This window comes from Passer domesticus, chromosome 4 (genome assembly GCF_036417665.1).
Source record: "Passer domesticus isolate bPasDom1 chromosome 4, bPasDom1.hap1, whole genome shotgun sequence".
NCBI lineage: Eukaryota > Metazoa > Chordata > Aves > Passeriformes > Passeridae > Passer > Passer domesticus.
In genome coordinates, this window is record NC_087477.1 from 55,477,215 (window position 1) to 55,499,529 (window position 22,315).

The 22,315-nt window shown below is 33.1% G+C and overlaps 1 protein-coding gene across 2 annotated transcripts in view; it reads right to left on the minus strand.

Moving 5' to 3' along the window:
• The window catches only part of TUSC3 (tumor suppressor candidate 3), a 107,969-nt gene that overhangs the window by 35,849 nt on the left and 49,805 nt on the right, over window positions 1-22,315 (minus strand). For both annotated transcript variants that reach the window (XM_064418066.1, XM_064418067.1), the window contains one exon: window positions 13,926-14,015. In XM_064418066.1, coding sequence (XP_064274136.1) covers window positions 13,926-14,015 — 90 coding nt within the window. The remainder of the gene's footprint in view (window positions 1-13,925; window positions 14,016-22,315) is intronic.

Consider the following 22,315-nt stretch of genomic DNA (forward strand, 5'->3'; position numbering starts at 1 on the left):
GCTTATATTGAAATTTTTTAAAAGCTAGCTTTACTAAAGAAGCAACATTAATACATTCACACCTAGAAGAGGAGAAAAAAAAAATTGAACAGTGACTGTCCATGTATCTGGGACAAGGAAAACTAGGAATTATTTGATATGAAATAAAAAAAATATCTTACCATATTTTAAGAGCTTGCTCACGTGAGACTTTAATACTTGGACTAAAGTTTGCAAGGAAGTTAAGAGTATTACAAGTACTTCATTGTGAGATTGCAGCTTGCTTCCAGCTCAGAAAGGAGAGAATAAGCTTAGTTATATTCTACAAATATCAGAGTCAGAGTTATTTAATGTTCAATTATTGTGCCTCAAATAATAAAATAACAAAGTTGTACTTTTCAACACAATAATTGTTGTGAAATAAATAAACAGGTGACTCTGGACAAATAAGTTTTTAGGCCAAAGGCAAAGATAATATAATGAATTTCATTAACAAAGACTGAAACGCAAAGCAGAATTTTGAGAGCAAAAACAATACCTCATGATAAACTATTCTCTTTCTCTGCAGTAAGACAATAAGTTTCATAGCTTTAGTAGACCATGGCTTGCAAGCAAGTACTACTAATTTGGGCAAAGCTGTTGAAAACCAAAAAATTTAAGATGGTTCAGTTATAAGAATAGCATATTAATTAACTAGAAAAAGGCAAAATACTGATGTCAAAAATAAAAAATAAAGGTTTCAACACATACCTCTTTATACAAGGTATGAAGCTCTAGTTAAAACAGTTCAAGGTGACTTTGACCCAAGCAGATTCCTAGTCCCACATATTCATAGAAGAGCAAAGAATTTTCTTTGTACCTGAAATAACTTGGATGAAATAAAGATTCAAAAGAAGTCAATAAGCACTTTGCTATTGATTTCAACGAGCCAATATTTCATTCTGATGGTTTATTGCTGATAGAATTTCAGAACATTAATATTTAGAAAGATATATAATATTGAGTAAGCCACTTAATTGCACAGAACAAACTATAAAGTAAAACCATTTACTCTGTATTAAAGAATTTCAATATAACATTTATTTCTACATAACATTTAGCTGCAGAATCTAAACTGGCTGTCACAAGAAAAATCAAGCTTTCAATATAGAAGAATAGGCTCTGCAAATAACCTTGGGCAAGAGATTCAGCAGGTAAACTGTCAGACACATTTTTGGTGGTTAGAAATACCTCTCTCCCAAGTTCCTTCTAAACTGACCTGGAGATTAATTATTTAATAAACCAAAATATGACTTACATTGAGTGACTGAACAAGAAAACATGTAAGAAAAGTTTAACAACATCCTCCTAATGTTCCAGATTCAACCTGGTATCACACATTTAGCAGTTGAAGTTTCTCAGGTGAGGTTTTTCTCTACTTGTTCTGAGAATACTTTTTTTTTTTTAACCTAAGTGAATATAACTTGCTTACTCCAAAATGCAACTAACAGATGGAGCCTCAACTTTTACAGCAGTGTCTATCTCAACAAGGAACAGTGATGGCTAGAAGCTTCTGTATGTAATGTATGTGGTCACCCTTCTCAAAGATTATGAAGGGAAGGTCTGACCACACATCAGGAGGAAAATAGTCACAGTCCTTTAATTACTAAGTACTACTACTACTACTCCTATCAACTAGTACTACTACTATCCCTCAACTCCTGCTAGTAGGAAGCAAGTTTCTGCCAATTCCATCTAACTATCTTTTACATGTCCTAAAACTCCTTCAAGTGATATGGAATATGGCATCTGCCTTGATAAAGTACTCCAAAATATAAGCTATTTTCACTAGTGCACTATATGCACTAGAAAGTACATCTTTATGTATTTTCTTAAGCAGTTGAAGAGACCCCTATTAGTGAACATCTTTTATAAGCATCTGTCCCCAGTGATCTGTAGCCCCTCAAAAGTTAATCTGAACAGCTGGCAAGTATTGCAACTGCATGTATTAGCATGACTGTGTATTGCTCCCGACCAATACACGTCTCTTCTTCCCTTCCTCTTTACACCTTGCTAACTCCAAAGAACATGAATTAGTACATACACTGTGTAAATGATTTAGGATGACCTTTGAAACAGGTTAGCTGGCCAGCAAAAAGTTAAGAGCAACTTCAAATATGGATAATTGCTTAGCTATCTTAAAGACACAATACTTTTATTTTTAAAAGTTAGTCTGTAATATCGTAAGTAAAACATTACCAGTAAGCCTGTTCTGCTGTCAGAGAATTTTGAATAAAATTTATTTAGTTCCCTATGTACCTGGAATTTTGAAGACAGTCTTTTGCATACGCATTACAAAAAAACCCTAAAACAACTACCTTCTATAGCAGAAAAGTGTAATTGAACCACTACTATCTGAATTACTCTGGTAGATGACAGTCTTCAGAAGCTTCCTCAAAGAATACTTCTCTTTATCATTATATGAACTAAATAATTGAAAGAAAAGTAGGATAATAAAGGAAGTATTTTTCATCTTGCATCTGTATTTTAATTTCTTTCAATTGTCTTTACTTTCTTTTTACATATTGGAACCTTCTAGAAAGACAAAACCTACTAAGATTCAACTTGGTAAGGTATGAAGAGAAATATGAAAAGATATATTTGAAAATAACATCAGTTTAGGTATAGGATTTTAACATTAAATATTTTTATCATTTTTAGTGCACTTAATTACTCCATCAGAAACAGGAAAATAGAGAAAGAATGCACTTAACCACTAGTTCAACCATTTTTGCTTTACTGAAGGCAGGGGAAGAGATAAGGTAACTAAGAACAGCAAAGCATAAATAACCCCAAATTTAGCCTAATTCTATAAGATGAATACTGTAGTCCAACCTTTCATGTACTATAAAATATGTATTGTCAACCATGTACCTTGCTAAAATCAGTAATACTCTGACAAAAGTTTACAACTTGCAGAGTTCTTAGCACATCCAAAGTTGATCTAAAGGCCACTGTATGAATTAATTTGGAATCTTCCTGTCAAAATCAACATGTTTGTTATCAGCCTCTTGAGTGATGATAACAGGGAAAACAGGCAACTTTATAAGATTTGGGATGCTGTTAGCACACCGAAACTATCTTCAGTAATAAAAGTTCCAACCATTACAAAATATGGTCAATTATGTGTGATACTAACAAGGTCTAGCTTTCAGCAGAGCCACAATTCCGCTCAGAATTCTCCAAGCACTTAACATATTTGATGATTTTTTGATTTTCTAAGAATAACTTATTGGATTTAAGAGTTATTTTCATACACTTCAAATATTTCTGACTGCTGGTGAAACATTAAGTTCTGTGAATCTTTATTTACTAACCTATATATTAGAAGATCAGGATTTCATTTAAGTAAAAATACAAATATTACTTCAGAATACCTAAATGCAGTAATTATTCATAAGACTACCTATATATTTTAGTTGAGATAACACATAATTCTTGTAGAAATTTTCTCAAATAAGAAGAGATATATTGCTAACAATGACCAGTAAGTCAATGGAAATGAAAAGATAGTCTTCAAAGCTTTCTACAGTCCACCAGTAGTGCTTAAGCCCTTGATTAATTTCAGTGTAAATGCTAACAATATTGAAGTGGGCCATATGAAAGTTTAGCAGAATTTTATTACCATGCAAAATTTGCACGGTACTTTTGAATGCACTGCTATTTTGTGCATTAGCTAGCCCATAGAAAGAAAATAAATTACAGTATTTAAGAAACAAAACTATCAAGGTGCTCTTGAAGAACTGCTCAAACAAATTCTCAAAGATAGGGCTTGAATGCATAATAAACCCCTCCCCCCCCTAAAATTCCTACTTTCGTGATCACAAATAGCATGTAATGGTATTTGTATATTACATAGTGTGCTAGTTTATACTCTGTATTTCACATTCCAGAGCTAAACTTGGAAGTTCCAACCCTTTCGTAATTCAACACACCCCAGAAATAAAACCATATTTAATGTCAATTTACTAAAGAGGAGGTTAGAAATGTTTTTGAAAATTACTTCCCCCCCCCCCCAAAAATGCTCATAAAAATCTCTGAAAGACACCAGAGTGTTATTTCATACTGTATCAGGACTGACAGAAACACTCAGAATTTATTTTAACAGTCTGACATATTTATCATTACATTATTATCAAAACTGTATTAAAAAGTGAATTTCAGTACATGCAATGAGAAATTGGCTACACTACAAAAGCACTGATAATAGTGTTATCTCTTCTGTTCCAGCAAATATAACCTCAAAGAGGAAGCTTCCCTCTACTGACAATTCAAAGTATTCACATTATAAGTCTGACACTTGCATGACTGATAAGAGACAAAGTCAGAAAAAGTTTGAAGGTCATTCTTTTGTCTCCCTTGAAACTGGTATTTTTAATACCATCTAGCAAGCCTTTTCTGGGAAACTCTTTCTTTGGAAATGCACTCTATTTGGGTAGGTATTAAAATGCAGCTACTGCGTGACAGAAAGTATTCTAGTCAGGTTTTTTTATTAACTTGACATATTAAAAAAACCCCAAAAACTTCAGGAATAATAGAACTGACCTTTAAAATTAAAAGAAGCATCATTGTGATAAGGAAATATACCTATACATACAAAACGTTTCCTAGTTATGTTAAAAGATCAAGGTTTTAAAACTGATTATGTCTAGGATCTAAGTAGCAACCTAAATATGTATTTTCACTCAAATTTCCAAAGAGTTCTAGAGAATTATAAAAATATTAAAGGACTGAAAATTGTATTGGAAAGTCAGGGGAAACAAGATTAAAAAATATTTCTGTGGTGTGACCTGTTAAAAATAGAAAAATTGTATTCATAGTATATTAAAAAAGCATATTACCCTGATAGTACATTAAAAATGAATATATGACAAAGGGGCCAGAAGTCAACCACTGTAATACTTCCAACAATTACAGATAATCCACACTGAAAAGTTTTTTACATACAAAGGATGCAACATATTTTTAAATTATTATCACGCATAAATGACTTTTAAATGGTTTTATAGTTTTTCAGATGAGAAATTAAATTTGATAATTAAACAAAAATTACATCAAACTTGTCTCTAAAAGAGTTAAGTAAAGTAAGTCAAGATGTTAAATTGAAATATTCATTTAAATTATTGAGAATTTGAGTTAGCTATTAACTACACACAGACACCGTCCCAATTCCCCACCACATCTCTTCTCAACCCCAAAATTACTCTACAAATTTGGAACAAGGAAGTTCACCCTTTGGTATACTCATTTTCTAAATATTCATTTAAAGAGGCATCTCTACTGTCAATAAAAAAAACACAAGATTGAAGAGAAAGGATCTTCAACCTAAGTAGACAGTATACTGTCATATCCAATGTACAATCTAACAAAGCCCTTAACTTAGGAAAGCAAAGCATTTCAGTCAAGATTCTGAGGAGCCTACAGACATTTAGTCTTCAAGAAATAAGAGAAAAGAGCAGTACAGTGCTACTAACATAAAAGCAGACAGGACTCAAATCTGTACCTTAGCTTTTGTTCATATATATATATATATATTAAGCAAGAAATGGACGTATATTTATCATATATAATATCATATTCTTTTAATGATATTTTACCAGAATATTTTTTTGAAAATGTTTTTTAGAACACTGATTATATTAAAAAAACCCATAAACCAAATTCTTCTTTCATTCCACTGACCCCTATTAGAAGTGTGAGAGACTGGTAAATCCAGACAACTTCCTTCTTTTAAATGGTAGTGCTATTTTCATTTCATGTAGAGCATTTTGCTATGCTAAGTGACCCCAGGACCTGTAAACACAAAGGAGATTATTTCATGCTTTTGTTTACTGCTCGAAAGCTAGAGTTGCAAGACTTCCAGTAAAGAATGCTTTTTAATTTGCACTGTACCTGAAGTTGAAGAGCCACAGCCTTTAACAGCTTTGGTTTAAATATTAATGATAGACTTCTACGGGGAACAGTGAAAAATGTCTCTTTTTTGCAGTACAAACATATACAGAAGAACTACAGTCTATTTCAAATAAACATGAAAGTTTGAATCTGTGAGTACTGAATACTAAGAGCAGGTGATGCACACAAAATCTGCTCCTCAACCCACTTCTGTACATAATATTAGCTTGACACAAGATGCCTCTAAAATCTTTAAAGAGCAGATCAATTCTGCAATGTCTTTTTAAGTGACAGACAGAAGTGTGTGTACCTAAAAGCTAGTGTGAAACAAACAAAAGTAATTCCTTGTTGTAAAGCTTGTGTAAAGCCTACTCCTTCTGTGAACTTGCTTCTCAACAATGTGGACATAAAAGAAGTTTGAATGCTGACCAGAAATCAGGGTAGAAGTTAAATTATGTCCTCCCCATACTCCAAGAATAAGGACAAAGCAGTTTGAAAACAATAATTCCCTTACAAACATTTTGGTGACTTTTTTGAGAAATAAGCTTGCTGCTTACATAGCAAGACAATTGACTTAGTAATGTCTGCTTCTAAATATAAGCATTTATAATGCAACAGCCATGTAAGTGATTCTTGAGCAAGATCTAGTTGGAATAAATATAAATCAAACTTTTCACCAAATAGTTTAGCTTGAATGTGTTCTTTGGACATAATGGAAGGGCAGAAAGCTTTAATATTAATAACACATGTTGTATGGTATTTCTGGTAACACAAGCTTTATAGAATTTGCAAAATAGTTTTCAGATTTCCAGGATAATTTACAGTGACTACTGAGAAGAAAAAAATATATATGCATACATTCAAATTCTTTTATAATTACAATAATTAGAATAAACAGAAGCACAACACCAACCAATGAACATTAGATATAGAAATTATTAATCTGAGAAATACAGAGGAGTTAGGAAACAAGATCCTAATTAATTGAAAGATTCTCATTGTTTGTTCTAAAGCTAGAAAAAATTTATTTCTGCTATTGAAGTATTATTGTGCCAAAAGAAAAATGAATACAAACATGTTCCTCCTTTAACTTGATTTTCACAGTTGCTTTGAATAGGTCTATTGTTATAGAAGTCACAAACACCACCAACTCCTCCTCTGCTCCCACCAACTACAAAAACAGATGAACCCAACAGTCAACTTCTGCCTTTACCAGAGCACATACTTTCACATTCTGTTCACATGTATAACATTGCCAAGTACCAGCTTATTCTATTTTAATTTTAGTATAGGAGTAGGTTTTGCCTGAGCACACCAGATGAAGTCAAAACTGATTCCTCAGCTACCAGGGTTCAGACTCTGTTTAATCTTAATTCAGTTTTGCTGCTAGAAGTGGAGAACAAAAAAAAGCAAACTACCAAGAGCAGGACTTTTTAAAATCCCAAACAAATGGAACAAATAACAGTAGTTGCAGCATCATTAACCTTGAGAATATTTATAATGCTTCAAAACAATGTGTAAAGAAAACAAGGAAATATGCAAGGAAACCAGGTTTGCGTGTCTGTCCCTGATTATGACATATATCTACATAATTTGTGTGGTAACATCTATATATATTTATATATAAAAAATTAAAAGTGTTCTGCATGATTCAAAGAAAAGAAAAATGGAAAAAACCCATAGAAACTGCTATTTAATATCCTGAAACTCAGAAATATTTGATATCTAATAGGTGAGGTATATAGCACCACCCTACTTGCCTTTGAAGGCAGAAGAAGAGACTGCATGTACAATAAAACCTTTTAGTTTACCGTTTAATTTAGTCCTTATGTCTTCTACTGTATCTTCCTTCAGTAACAGTCAGTTAACATGAAAGGTTAGCCAAAGAAAGGAAATAATGCTGGCACCACAGCTAGACAAAAAAAATATGTCAGAATAATTTTTGTTTCCATGAAAACATAGAAAAAGCATTTTATATTTCATAAAATATCGCACAGCAAATAATTTTTGCCTTGCAGGAAAAGAAAATGAAACCAAAAATATAAACACAAGCAAAAGTTCCTTATGTTCAATAAAAAACCACCATAAAAAATAAGTAACAACAATAAAAAGGTATCTTTCTGAACCAGAGATTCAGGGTGAATTAGTCCATGGAGTACTACCTGAAGTATGCTGCTTCACGTACGTTAACACACTCAAATGCATGTTCCTTCTCTTGACATAGTCCACAGGCATAACAGAAGTGAGTCTGTTACACCAAAATGATAGCATTAGAGCTAAGTAGGAAAACTATATGGAAAACAAGAGCTCACCAACTCTAGAAGGCTCTGCAGGATAGAAAATATTTTGAGACTTTCCTAGTAGTTCACAAGACAATTCCCAACTGCTGAAATTTTACTTCAGGAAAAGAATCTTGCACACATTATATAGACTATGATTCTACAGAGAATAGATAAGATTCACAAAATAATCCATCAAAAAGAGTGAAAGATGGTGTTGCACAACATGAAAAATATGCTCCTTTCCTCTCCTCTGCCTCCCCCAGTCTTCAAGTTGTAGGATTTTAGAACAAAACAATTGTTTAATAGGTACAAGAAGAACATGTGCATGGCTCTATTGAGAGAGCAGAATCTATACAGCAGAGTATCTCTGACTACTCCAAGCATAACAATCTCTTGTTTTCAGTGTGGATTTTGTAGTGATATCATAGTGCAACTTACGCAAAATATGCTGTCAGAAGGTCTGAAAAGCTGTACCACTCATCTAAGCCCAAATTTTATTAAAGTCAGTATTAAATTCTAATTAAGAACTCAGCTAAATCAGCTTTACTGAAGAGGAAGATAAATTTTACCATGACTGTTTCTGAGGGAAATTAAAAACAAAAGATAAAACAAATTAAAAGGTAAAACTAAAAAAAAAAAAAATCTGTGGATGGTTAAACACTGGAAAAGGTTGGGAAATCTCTAACCATGGAGACATTCAAAATTCTCTTAGACGAAGACCTTTATCTTTGTCTAAGAGCAAGAGAAAGAGCAACCTTTGAGCAAGCAGCTCGACTACACCATCTTGAAAGTTACCTATTAATTGTTTTAATAGATAAGGCTCTTACCATATACATCTCCACAATCAGTAATGTCCAGGAAGACAGAAAAACTAGATTCCTGTGTGGCATTTAAGCTGGCTTTACAAGAATGGTTCTTGTTCTGTTAGCAACAGAACATGAACCAGTTATTCCCATGTGCCATTCTGGTTTTCTGCCTTAAAGTATATTTTACTGCATTGCATTATTGTTCTATCTTCAGATACTTCAAAAATTCATTTTGAGGCTTCCCTGATTTCTGACATAGCTGTTCTGCAGAAAATAGTTCTTCCAAATGAAAATAAATGGCTTGTAGTAAATTCAAGTAAATTCTTCCCACAATAAAAAAAAGAGTACCAAATATTGTGTAAGGTTTCCCTTTCCTAATGTCAAGGTAGAAACACAAGTTATACAGAATGCCAGATACAATCACCTTTGCAATCTTAAAAACTTTGCACTGCCAATTGATAACTTTTTTGACTAAATTATGACAGAAATTTAATTGAAAATCTTTACAAACCCTTTACTTCTTGTAGCTTCTGAACAGACTCACTGCTTTGATAACACCAGGAAAGCTATTTCATTAAAAACACTCATAAGTAATGCACTACTCATTTCAATCCAGCATGCCATTATAAATAATTGGCTATTCCAATAAAATATTTAGATATATTTTCAACAGAACTATGACTGTGATTAGTAGCAACAGAGGCACCAAAATATTGCTGTGGTAAAAGTCAGGCCAATCTGGATACCTTATGATAGGTACTAATAATAACCTGTATGAACTCTTTTTTTATCTGAAAGCAAGACAAAATATTTTATCATACAGTAAAGTGACTTTTGTCTGTATTGCACTGCTACTACCAATATGGCTACTTTTAGAAAAGTCAGGCATTACAAAGACAATCTTGGCACACTTTACTTCAATCATGCTTCCAGATACACTAAAGGCCAAAGGACAATGAATTTAATGTGACTGACTGAGCTTGAAAGGGTGAGTTGTTATTTAAAAATGTTTCAAGAAACCATTCCATAGATTTTAATTAGATTCTTATCAGAAACCATAGAAGAATTAACACTGGTAAGTGACATTTTATCCTGCTTAGCAGGAGGATAGTGCAAATTAAGAATCCAAATATTCTTAGCATATTTTTTTCAGAATAACTTTGTTTTGTATTAATAAATGAAAAAAAAATACTGGCAGTGAAATTATTTTTCATTTGGCTTCAGAAACATACAGCTAACTACACAACTGTATCAGCAAGAGAAGTAAAGATCAGTGGTTATAAAAACTACAAAAGGTAAGTAGGGGAAAAACCCAGGATGAATAAGTCCTACAGTTAAACAAATATTTATATTTAATGTGATATTATAAGGTGTTTTATTTAAAAGATCTTTTAATATACAAATTGCTTCCTAAGGACACAACTTCTGTTATACTTAAGAAATTTCAACAACCTTTAAAGTATAAGACAATTTTAAAAATCCTATTAATATAGTGGCAAACAATAACATTGTCCATTTCACAAAGCATCAACTTACACAGGAAAACCACCTAATATCTGATAATAAAATACCATATTTTTTCTCTTCATAGAAAAACTTTTCTAAGTTCAAATACTTTCTTGAAGAGAAGGAAAGAAAATTATGACCTTTGGAAACCATGCTAATTCAGCATTTTAGATTAAGCTTGTCCTTTTCCCTGTTCTCATTTAGAGCAAACTTCCAACCACTTTAAAGATTCATTCTTGAGGGTATAGCACAATAAAAAAATGTCAAATTTGTATGCATAATAATAATAATAGGCAGCTAACTCATGGACAGATATACATAAATGCTCTCTTAGCCATGGCTGCTGTTTGTTTAAAAGTTGATGAAAATCTAGTGAGAATTCTTTGCCATTAGGTCAATTAAATATAGCAGCAGAGCTACCTCTAGAGAAGGCTCAAACCTATGTAATTGCTTTCTCCATTTCTACTTCTCTCACCACCAGCTCTATACAGGTCAAGCTCTGAATAAAAATCAGAAGTCTCACAAGGCTTCACACACAGACACCAACAGAATGTTTAATTGTCACTTTCAGTCCCAGTAAAACAAGCTAAGATTTTAGCATAACACAGTCAGTATGGTCCCAATCCTAACAAAATTGTTTCGCAATAGATGGATAACTTTAGAAACAAAACAGAAATAAAGTATGTGTCAAGATCGAAAACTAGAACAGTTTCATAAATCTAACCCAGAACTGAAATAGCAAACAGTGTTATTGTCTTATTCAGCTTTCTACATAAAAAAGGATGCTCTTCCATGTGGACCCAAAACCCTGAAAATAGTTGATAGTAGTAGGGAATGAAGGAACTACCTACAACAACCGCAATAAGAGAAACTGTCAGCTTTACAGAATAGACCACACAGAAACATATAAAAATATTTCAAAGCTTCAAAGAGTACAGTCATGCAGTTAAAGTAGCTTAGGTAATCATAAACACAATGCAATGCAAAAGCCAAGTTTTAAAAACTGGTTATGTTATGTGCACAAAATATTGGCAAGAGTAAGTAGTGTTGTATAAGCAAAGGAAACACATGTCCTTTCATCCTTTGAAAAACCTCCAGGAATTTAAGAACAAATTAAGTGTCATCTAAAATTACAGCAAGAACAAAGCATATAATAGGAGATATTTGAGGCAAAGATCAGTTTATGAAGACAGAGTATTACCATTTTCAAAATCTGTTGGCATATCAGGCTACTGTAGAACTGAACCACTAACTTATATGAAATAAGAAAAACTAAGAAGCAATAATTTTGAACTTAATAATAAAACTATTAAGCTTGGTGAGCTATTCCATATGTCCTCTTAAAACCAGAAACTTCTGTGGTCAGACTGTCAACAAAGTTTCGGATTATTACATGCAAGTAATCCTTGCAAAAAATTGGCATGCAGATTTGAAACTGTTACTAAATGCTAGACATTGGAAAGAAAGTGTTGAGTTAAATTTCATCCAGATGTAAAGACAGCAGCTAGTGACAATTCACAGTGTTACAGTGAATTATCATGGTTGAATAAATCTCACAGAAGTCTAGATAAGCAGATTTATTGCTTCAAATTCACAGAAACACAGATAAGTGTTAGAAAAATTAAATGGGAAAATGTTCAAGTGTTATTTGAAGGAAAAAACCCCAAACCATAATGTAAAATAGGTAAGGATTTATAGCCTACTTATTAAGCTTTAACACTTCTCAAGTTAGAGCTTTAAATGACAACTATTCTGGTCAGTGATAGCTTAATTAAAGCAGGATCTTGGTAATCCTCTATTTATTCTTCTTTTAATTCTTAGAGTCTAACTGGTTTTACTTACTGTCACATACAAAGCAGTCAGAGCATTGACACATAGAAACAAGGACAGACAGGTGAATCAGAGGCACAAATAACTTACCTGAAGTCATAAAATGCGTCAAAGCCAGAAAAGAATTTTGGCCACACAATAGATTAGTAACTAGAATTTAAAACCATCTTTGCCACTATTTCCATTACTTAGTTGTGTGTACTAAGATTCCCAAAGTAGCAGCACTTCAGACCTACCGGATATGACTTCACACTCTAAAAATGCAGACAAGCCATAAAAAATTCAGGAATATTTAAAAATTATTAAATGTATACTTCCAAAACAGGGGTTTAAGACAGGCAATGTGTGTAAAATTGGACATGGTAAAAACTAATTTGTCACAAACAGTGCTTTTTGTATATGATATTTCTTCTTTCTGTCACTCCATTGAAAAGTGTCATAAATTTAATCCTACAAGGCAGTAATGAAAAATTCCAAATTTTCATAAACAGCATTTTATTGAGATTATTTGTGTATCATCAAACCTATATCTGAATAACAAAGTTCACAGATGAAATTCTGTTCTATTATAACATCAATATTCTGCTTCATTCCTGATAAAACACAGATCAGTAATTAATTTCAAACCATCATTTTTGGCTAGTCCAATTAAGATACGGCACAAAGAGAGCATAAAATAAGTCTTTTCTTTAAGATGTAATACAGTTTCCTTTAACTAGTGATGGACAAACTGAAAATAGCTCAATGGACTGTGAATTATTAAAAAAAAAACCTTCCTGGTAATTGCAAGTTTTGTAGATTCCATCTCAAGAAATTACTTTAAAAGGTAAATAACGAGGAGTGATTAGCAACTAGCCAAGGTCATTTTTACTTTCCTAATATGCAAAGAGAGTTTATTCTTCTGAGATCTGATGAACATTTGTTAAATTGTGAGCAGGAAGAAGCAAATAAGGTAATCCTTTATAGGCAGCAGTAGCAGGATATAAAAGCAATTTTGGCAAGAGTCAATGGTAACTACTTAGTAAAGCTGATAAAGAGATTAAATTGAAGGAGCACAGAGATACAGGAAAAAGCATTCTGTAAAAGCTAGTGGAAGAGTTATAGACATGATGGAAAATGGTATAAAGCACATGAATGCCTCCTCTTCTAACTGATTGGGAGGGGAAGGTAAGATGTTACAAACCTCAAAGGTTTGTGTAAAAAAAGGTTTGTGTAGCCTAAACGTAGGAAACAAAACATTTGTTTTCCACTGTGTGAGGAAGCACATCCCTACAAAAAGACACAACATCTACATTTACCTTTGGGCAGCGGGAATTGTGTGGTATGGAACAATTTCTACCTCATGCACTACAGCTGCAGAGAGAGAAGTTTGAACAACACAACCATTCATTTCATTGCTCAAATCAGAGATGGTGGCACTTTCTAAAGATCTGAAATTCCAAAACAGACTGCTTGCAACTAGATTTAAGACTCTGACAGACTTTCATACAGACCTATGGACCTGCAATTATTTGCAATTGTAGGCTCACTGTAGCAAGTGACTGTTTACACATCCTTTCCCCTCAAAATAAATTTAAAATAACCAACTCACCACTTGCCCATTCTGAGGGTTTTTATGTGCATATGGTGGTCCACGGATATGATTCCACATCTGACCAGATGTCATAGCAAATACAACGCACTAGAAAAAAAAAGAAAAACAATATATTATTAATTTACTGTGAGGAACTAAACAGAAAACCATTCTGCTGGTTACTTTTGCTCTAGATATGTATTTTTTTTCACTAACCAGACACAGCATCTACCTCTAGTTGAATTTTAGGATACTATCTTCAGATGCATTGCTTTCATAAAATTCTTAATGACTTCTACTATTCTGAAAATGAGTTAGCTCAAGCCAGATATTCCAAATCTCACTTGAAATAATCCTAAATTTATATACCACATTTACACATCTACATGACAACAAGTACTTGCAGCAGTAGAAGGCATTCATTGCAAATGTTCTGGAAACCAGTACTCAAGATTTATACAACCTTCCATGAAAATATTTCTGCCTCTAAATCTTACATAAATATTTTTGTTTTCATGTGTCTGAAATTATATATAAAGTAATAGAAAAAAGCCAGTTATTAAAAAAAAATCTGCCCTATTTTATGAAATTTTCATTATGTGACCTATATGGCTGTGATTCATTTTAGTTTTGACAAATAGCATAGGTTGATTTGCTGGAAAGGTTGAAAATTCCCAACAGAAAAAAGTGTGAGTTTAGGCTAGGGATGTGTAACAACTGTAAAAACAGACCTTAATGCTTGTAGAAGATCGTACTGTAGAACACACATGACAAACAGGAGTCGTACCAAGAGTCATTAAGACTATTTTAAAGAAGAAAGCATAGTATTTTTGATTACCAAGTGAGAGAAATAGGAAACATTGTATCATCCAAATATGTCTTTTATCAGTATAGATAATCCTTACAAAAGCTACATTTTAAGTTCAGTACATGCTCATTTTTACTGTACATCAATATTCCAAATAGCATCATAAAGTCATAAAGATATGGCAGATGGATCATGCCATAAAGGCATATGCATCATGAATGTAAAAATTTGTACCATAGTGACTAACTAAACTAAAACCCTTCAGAGTGTTTCCTTTAAAAAACATTTTGTAACATATTTGTGAAGTAAATAAAAGCTAGTGTAGCTCTGTATCTCTGTAAATGCAGCATTGCTACCTCTAGAAATAAGAGCAAGGCTTTATTATGGAATCTTGTCAAACTTTATTCAAATCTGTCTTGTCTTTCCTGGCTTTGGGTTTTGTTTCATATGGGGTTTTTTTTGTTGTTTTCGTTTGTTTGGGGTTTTTTTTGTTGTTGTTGTTGTTGTTTGGTTTTTTTCTGTTGCTGTTTGGTAGTTGTTGGGGGAGGGGGGGAGGTTTACCTATTTAGCTAAAACAGCAATTTTTCCAAAGACCAGGTGACCACGCCTAGTTTACATTACATTGGCAGATTATTTTTCCTCCCCTCTTCTGTTTAGGATGGAATAGATAGGACCAACATATTGATGTATTACAGTAGTGATGAGATGACAGCAGAGACAGCCAAAGTGTAAATATAGGCTACAGTGTGTCAGTATGGAATGACAAGAAATGATGCACAGGATTACACTGGAGATCCCAAGCCTATAAATATTACAATAGTGAATAAAGAAACACAGACCTGGGAGCTTGTAGAAAACAGTTTTAGTGCTAACAAAGAAAACAAAGGACAAGCATCCAACCTATTTAAGACCACTTTGATTTGCCCTGTAAACTCTGATGTAAAATTTTGCTGCAGATCAGTGAAGAAGCGCAAGGCATGAAATAGCCCCAAGTGGATCCTAAACCAAGGAGGAAGAATGCAGCAGCATCATACTCTTCTCAGCAAAGACCATGGAACACTGACAACTCATCACAATACCACATCACCCCAAGGCAAGAGAATGATCTGCAGATCCAGAGAGAAGCAGTGGAAGAGTAACCATGACATAAGAGAAATGCAGATACCAAGAAATGCACGCAGAACAATTTAATTGTGGTGTTATTAATGAGACTTCTCTTGCAATAGAAAGAAAATATATATTTTCAAATACAGTTTAATTACTACTTTGCTGTAGTGTTACAATTTTAATTACAATAAGAACAGGTTCCTATTTTTAATATAAAATGTGTTTCATTTTGCTTTTAAGAGGATTGCGAATGTAACAGCATAATAACTAACATGGCAGATCAAGACATACTGGTAGTGATTGCTAGCAAATGGATTGTGTTTTTATTAATAATATGCGACAAAATGAAAAGAGTATAGAGTGACATTACTGGGAGAAGAGTAACATAGTTATTTCTATACCTTGCAGATAGTTTTAGCAGAGAAATTTATACTGCAGTTTTGGTGATGACTCACATAATAGCTCATGTGAAAGCACAAAAGTGTAGAAATTGAAAGTATGGGTATCAAAAGTGAGTGGTATCAAAACTGAGGTGAAAGATATTTAGAAAGGCAAAAAATTAGCTAAAAAGTCAAACACTGTAAGATAACAGATGCATAAAGTACACAAACTGTGCCTCTCTGAAAGTGTGCTTTCCATGAGAAGTAATTTTTCTCATTTTTAAATTACTGTTTGTAATTTATATTCTCTAGGGCCAAATCTGCTTCCACACAGAAAGATCAAAAAGACTCTACCCCATTTTATATATAGTCATATGTTTAATAAATTATAAATCTCCCAAATTACTGAAGATCTTTCATGCTTTAAATACCACACTGTGAGACAGTATAATATCTAGCAGAAGAAGTAATTAGGAGACACAATAGTGGGGAGAAGAAAACATCTAATATAAACATAATTGAGAAGCAAGGACTCAACAATATGGTTTTGTAACCTGAAGACATCTTTCATATTCTTTCAGTTCAGACTATTAGTGACCAAAAAAACTAATTTGGTCTACCACACACTGGATCTGCAACGATTTCCTTCCATCATGTTCCTGCTTATGGTGTTTTTCCAAAATACTTTTTCATCAGCCAAAATACATTTTCCAGGTTCTCACTTGTCCTTTTCCAATCTTCATCTAATTTTAAGCATCCTAAGAACTGAGCATTTTCATCATATTCGTTACGCAAGAATTTAGTATGCTACATATAGTGCTTGACATTATAGTTCATTTTGCTGTGCTCTATATTCTCCAATTACAATCATCTGTGTAAAAAACCCAACATTGGAAACTACAGATTTCTACTGTTTGTAAAATACACACCATTATTTGTAGAACGGATGCATGCATCTGTAAATCACACTGATACACGTTTACCATTCCAAATGACATAGTTCCATAGGATCCAATACTTTGGGAACCAAAAGTTTCCAAACTAACCATTACTGTGAGTTGATTTTTCACAGTTAGAAACTTTGCCAAATTAATTCCTAAAAATTATCAACTTGTTCACATTTACTCTCATATGCAGAGAAATTGTGCCTTTCTGCAGTTTTATTGTATCTTGTCAAAGTTCAAAGGATGAAAACTGGAATAAACGAGAAGATTGAAGTTGAGCACTTATCTCTGATCACAATGCCACTTTTCCATACCAGAGTCTGTATTTCAGCAGTTCCACAGAGAGGAATACTACAGACACACCTTTCCTCCATCTGCTCCTTCTTTCTCCTTGTCAGTCTTCAAGAACATCACTAACTGCTGCATGCTACCTGATTCCTCAAAGGAGATCTGGGTTTTTTTCAGGGTTTAAGCTATTTTAAGAGCGTCCAGATATAGGTAGCTTATTTTACATCTAAATTATAAAAGCAAGCAGAGTATTTGGCTCTGTAGCCAAACATTGGTGTTCTAGGTGAGTACACTCCATGTGTAGATGGATTTGCTGCGGGACCTTGTTAACAAATTACAAGTGATGATTCATTGATGGCTTCCATTCTTAGTTTCACTAAGGGGGAGACTGCTTTAAGCTCACCCATAGCACATTTGTGTGTAAATCACAAGGTTTCTAAGAACAGATAAAAAAGATAAATTAAGCACCAAGAGTCCCAGAAGAACTCTGAATGGCAAGCAAGACACAGCTTCACAGGTACATAAGCAGAATTTCTCAACTGTTCTTAGTCTTGCAAACTTTGAAAATTATTTATTTGGATTTAATACATCCCCTTCTCAAAGGCCTAAGTTTTGTTTAACACTGTCTGCTAGTTCATCAAACAAAACTGCTGGAGACTTTAAAAAGTCATTTAGTATGCCTTTTGAAGTGAAACTTCCTATTAGCAGATAGTATACAAAACCAATAATTAGATTTCTTTGCAAGTTTAGACCCAAGAACATGGGAAACTTTGTAATGTAAGAAAAATAATGAAATTTTAGATTAATTTATGAATATAGTTAAATTCAAGCATAGGTTCAATAGAAAGTGGACACATGACAGCTAGTTCAACATTTTATTTCTATATTGTTCTGTATATGTAAATTCTAACCATTTCAGAATTACTGTTTTTAAAAAATGTAATTATTTCTTATCCAGTTTAGCATTGTTTTTGCACCCAATGAAGGCTCTCATGCTGAGATCTGTACTCCATTTCTAAATCCATCACTTAGCAGATTCTCCAATAAGAAATATACAATTAAAGAACAGAAAAACAGAAGCAAAGAGAATTGTATTTTTAATTTCTACATCTTTAAAACCTCTAACTATAGAAAGTAAAGGAAATTAACAATCAGAATTTATTGATGTTCTTTTGAATGCCTACCTAATCACACAGAGAAACCTTCGTTTTTCTGTTTATCTTTGAATAAAGCACATTAATTTTTTATCATTTCCAGAAAGGGGTGAAAAAGTCACTAATAGCTATAAGACCCTCCAAGCTCCTTTGGACCAATAACTGCTGACGAATGTACTATGTGGTGTAAGTACTGGGGAGTGTATCCACACAGTACACATTTCTCATACCCATTAACTGTTATGAGAACAGCAAACACGCATTTTGTCTCCTCATTCACGTGATCCGTCATATTTTGCCCAAGAGAGTTAAATCCTAGGCAGCTGCCTTCTAATCTCAGCACAGATTTTGTCTTCCCTGATTCCACAGGTATATAGGCAAATCTGAAATATACATGTAAACTAAAACTGAAAATTACATGCAGAAAAAAACAGCTTGGTAAAGAAAACACTGTCAAAAGACAGTCTAGCCAACAGAACAGAAACTCTCAGCACACATACTGTTGTCTAAAATGAAGCAACTCCTTATGTAAACTGTTAGAACCTTGCCTAGTTTTTACCATCTGACCTTTTCTTCTGTCTGCTTAAGAAATGAAGAGTCCTGAAGAGTCTGAATTGCTTCTTGTTACCACCATAAAAGACAGGAGTCTGCAAATATCTAAGGATTGAAGTCCTTTGTCATCTTTGTGTTGGCATGTCAGAGGGAAAAATACCCATAGATGAATAGCAGAATTAGAATTAAAGCACAAAGTAATCTAGGGGATAAATTTTACATGTCATTTCAAAAGACATCTTTTGGGATATTACGTACTGGGATCCAAGTCATCCTGATTTGCCATCCTAAAAGTCTTCTGGGTAATGTTGCAAGTAAAAATGCCTAAGGCATACAAGATACTACCAGAGCCTGCAGTGCTTCAATGAGGGGATGAAACCACAAATATTGCTGTGGTGCAATCTAATGCTGAGGGCAAAAGCAATTTGATGGCCTTGTGTGAGCTGGCACTGGAATCAATGTGTGAGAAGAAACCTGTGGTCTTGCTTCTACAAGTCTATCAAAACTATTAGATGCATCATTAAAAATTGCATTCCTAAATATTCTTCTATATATAAATATTCTTCTAAAACACTACTGGAAATACTGTCTATAAGACACAACATTTTTATATCAATTAAGTTATCAAATTAACATTTCTGGGATCCTCTTGTCAAAACAGCACAAGACTCTTTATGCTGAGAATTTTCTTCTAATTTTTAGCAAGAGATCATTCAATCAGGCAGAGTGACACCATCCATTTTTCATTTAAATAAAAAGCAACCAATTTTTTTTTCCTTTTTTAAGATTTGGGAACATAAAAACTGTTCAAGGAAACTGAGAAGCTCTAACAAAACAAGAAAAAGAAAACAAGAGTCCTCTGTTTGCAAAAATACAGGTTTCAGTCACTGAATGCCATAATCTCTATAAAAAGATTTCAGTCGGAATTTAAAAATGTTTTCACTATGTTTAATAAGTACTAGCTACCTAGCAGTACATCCAAAAAACATTTAAACCCCAAACCTAAAGCTTTTAGAAAAGAACTTTCATGCTTTCTCAGCTCTATACCATCTGAAAAAACAACTGCCAATAAGAACAAAATACTTGTCAATACTTCTGCTGAAAATGTGGGCTTTCTGTAGCCTTTAAATATCTTGCCAGGATTTCTGTTTCGTTTGCTTTTGAAAGTTCAAAAAGAAAAAAATATTCATGACGAACGTAATGATTTATAATTAAATATTTATTATTTATTTATACCCCTCATAACAAGCATTTTCCTAGGCATTACTTTCTCTCCTTAACTAGACACCATCTCATCCATTTTTCCTTCTAATGAGCTTTTATCAAAAAAGAAGCTCTAAGTTTAGTGGTAGGGAAAAAGAAAACCACTATGGCAGAGAATCATAACTGTACAATATTGAATATATTGTTACCTTATATAATAATAATTATATATATATCTATATATCTTTATTTATATATATATATATATATATAATATTAGTGACTGCCCATTTTCTTCTATGAATCAAAACAAATTTTAGCACTAACTGAGGTCATCTGTCCAAAAGTCTGCAATCTGGATTCCCTGCTGATTCCACCAAAAAGAAGTTATAAAATTAACTTGTATGTCTGTGCAGGTCTGAAAAAAACAAAAGGACTTCTGGTAAATGTACGATCTCTGCTAAACCACCACTTTATAGGGTATGGGGCTTTTACTACATTGTGAAGTCAGAAAAATAACAATTAAAATATTAAAGATTTGGCTCAATGCCATGATTAATTACAACATCCTTTCAAATATAAGACCACTTCCTAAAACATCCTTTAAGTGCTATTAAATTTTAAAGTAAACAGAATTTTACAGGGAAAAGTATTAGCAACAATATAGGGCTTTAATGCCATTTTAGTTACTTGATTGTCTATACAATCAGCAGGATGACAATTACTCAATGACATTAATACATTTCTTAAAATATTTGATTACATTTGGATCTGTCCTCAGGAGTTCAGCTGGATGTCATTATAGGTTTTCTACATAGCAATTAACAGTCATGTTCAGATGGAAACTCTTGAGCTTCTGCTAAAGAGAACAGCAAACAGTCTAAGAAAAAATTGATGCATTCATTTTCTCAATTACATTAATTACATCTTCAAATATTTATTGCAGCTTGTAGTAGAATGATTCTACAATTTGAAGAACTCATTTTTAACCTCTGCAAGACAAAAACAACAATTCCACAAAACATTGAAACAAACTTCATCTGAAAAGTCTGAGGTATGAAATTGAGATGAAATTGCTGTCTGCAAAGATAGAGCGCATGGTTAAACAAAGGAAATACCACTGATTACATATCTTTATTTGATTTTTTGACACAAGTATCTATTTTGTTGTGATAATTATTGCTTCAGTCAGGTTGTTGCTAAAGCTTAGAAACCAAAAAATAATTTAGACTGATAGATATCAGATGTGAGATTAACTGGTGGTAGAGCATCTTTAGAAAGTATTATCACTGAAAAATAATGGTAACCTAGAAAAGTGTATGGAACTAAATAAAAAAGACTTTGGGAGAGACATTCTGTGCTAGATCTCGAGATATTCCAAATGACATCCTGGAACAGAGAAGATATTCCAATCCTGCCTCTCTAGATCAAAAGGAAAGATCATTCTACTTGAAATCTAGTCTTAGTGGTGGTTTATTTGAAAACTTGTTCTGTATTTCTTCCCCATTGTATGGTGTAGATTAACAAACTGCTTAAATAAAGACATTTTCCTACACTAGCAGGAAAAGCTATGGCAGCACATAGAAAACAACATTATCAGTAGCCATTATTCAAGATTAATGCCAAATATTAAAGAATTCAGAACAAAGAGCTTTTCTTAAAATCTTACCAATAATCTAGACATAAAACCAGAACTTACCAGATATTAGGTAATTTTTATCTTTGATCTTTATGATATAAAGCCTGCCAAAGGCCCCTCAGGTGACAGTACCACAAAAAGAAGGTATTGTCTCACAAGTTTTGAATCAGAGCAGAACAGCAAACCAGTAATACGATATTGAAAAGGACAGTTTTAGGGTAACCCTAGTCTAGCAGAACTAAAACAAAACTAAGACACACAGAACTATAAAGTAGCCCTGGTTGAAAGAGACCTCAAAAAACCAATTGGTGCAAGCTTTCTTGGGAAAGGGAG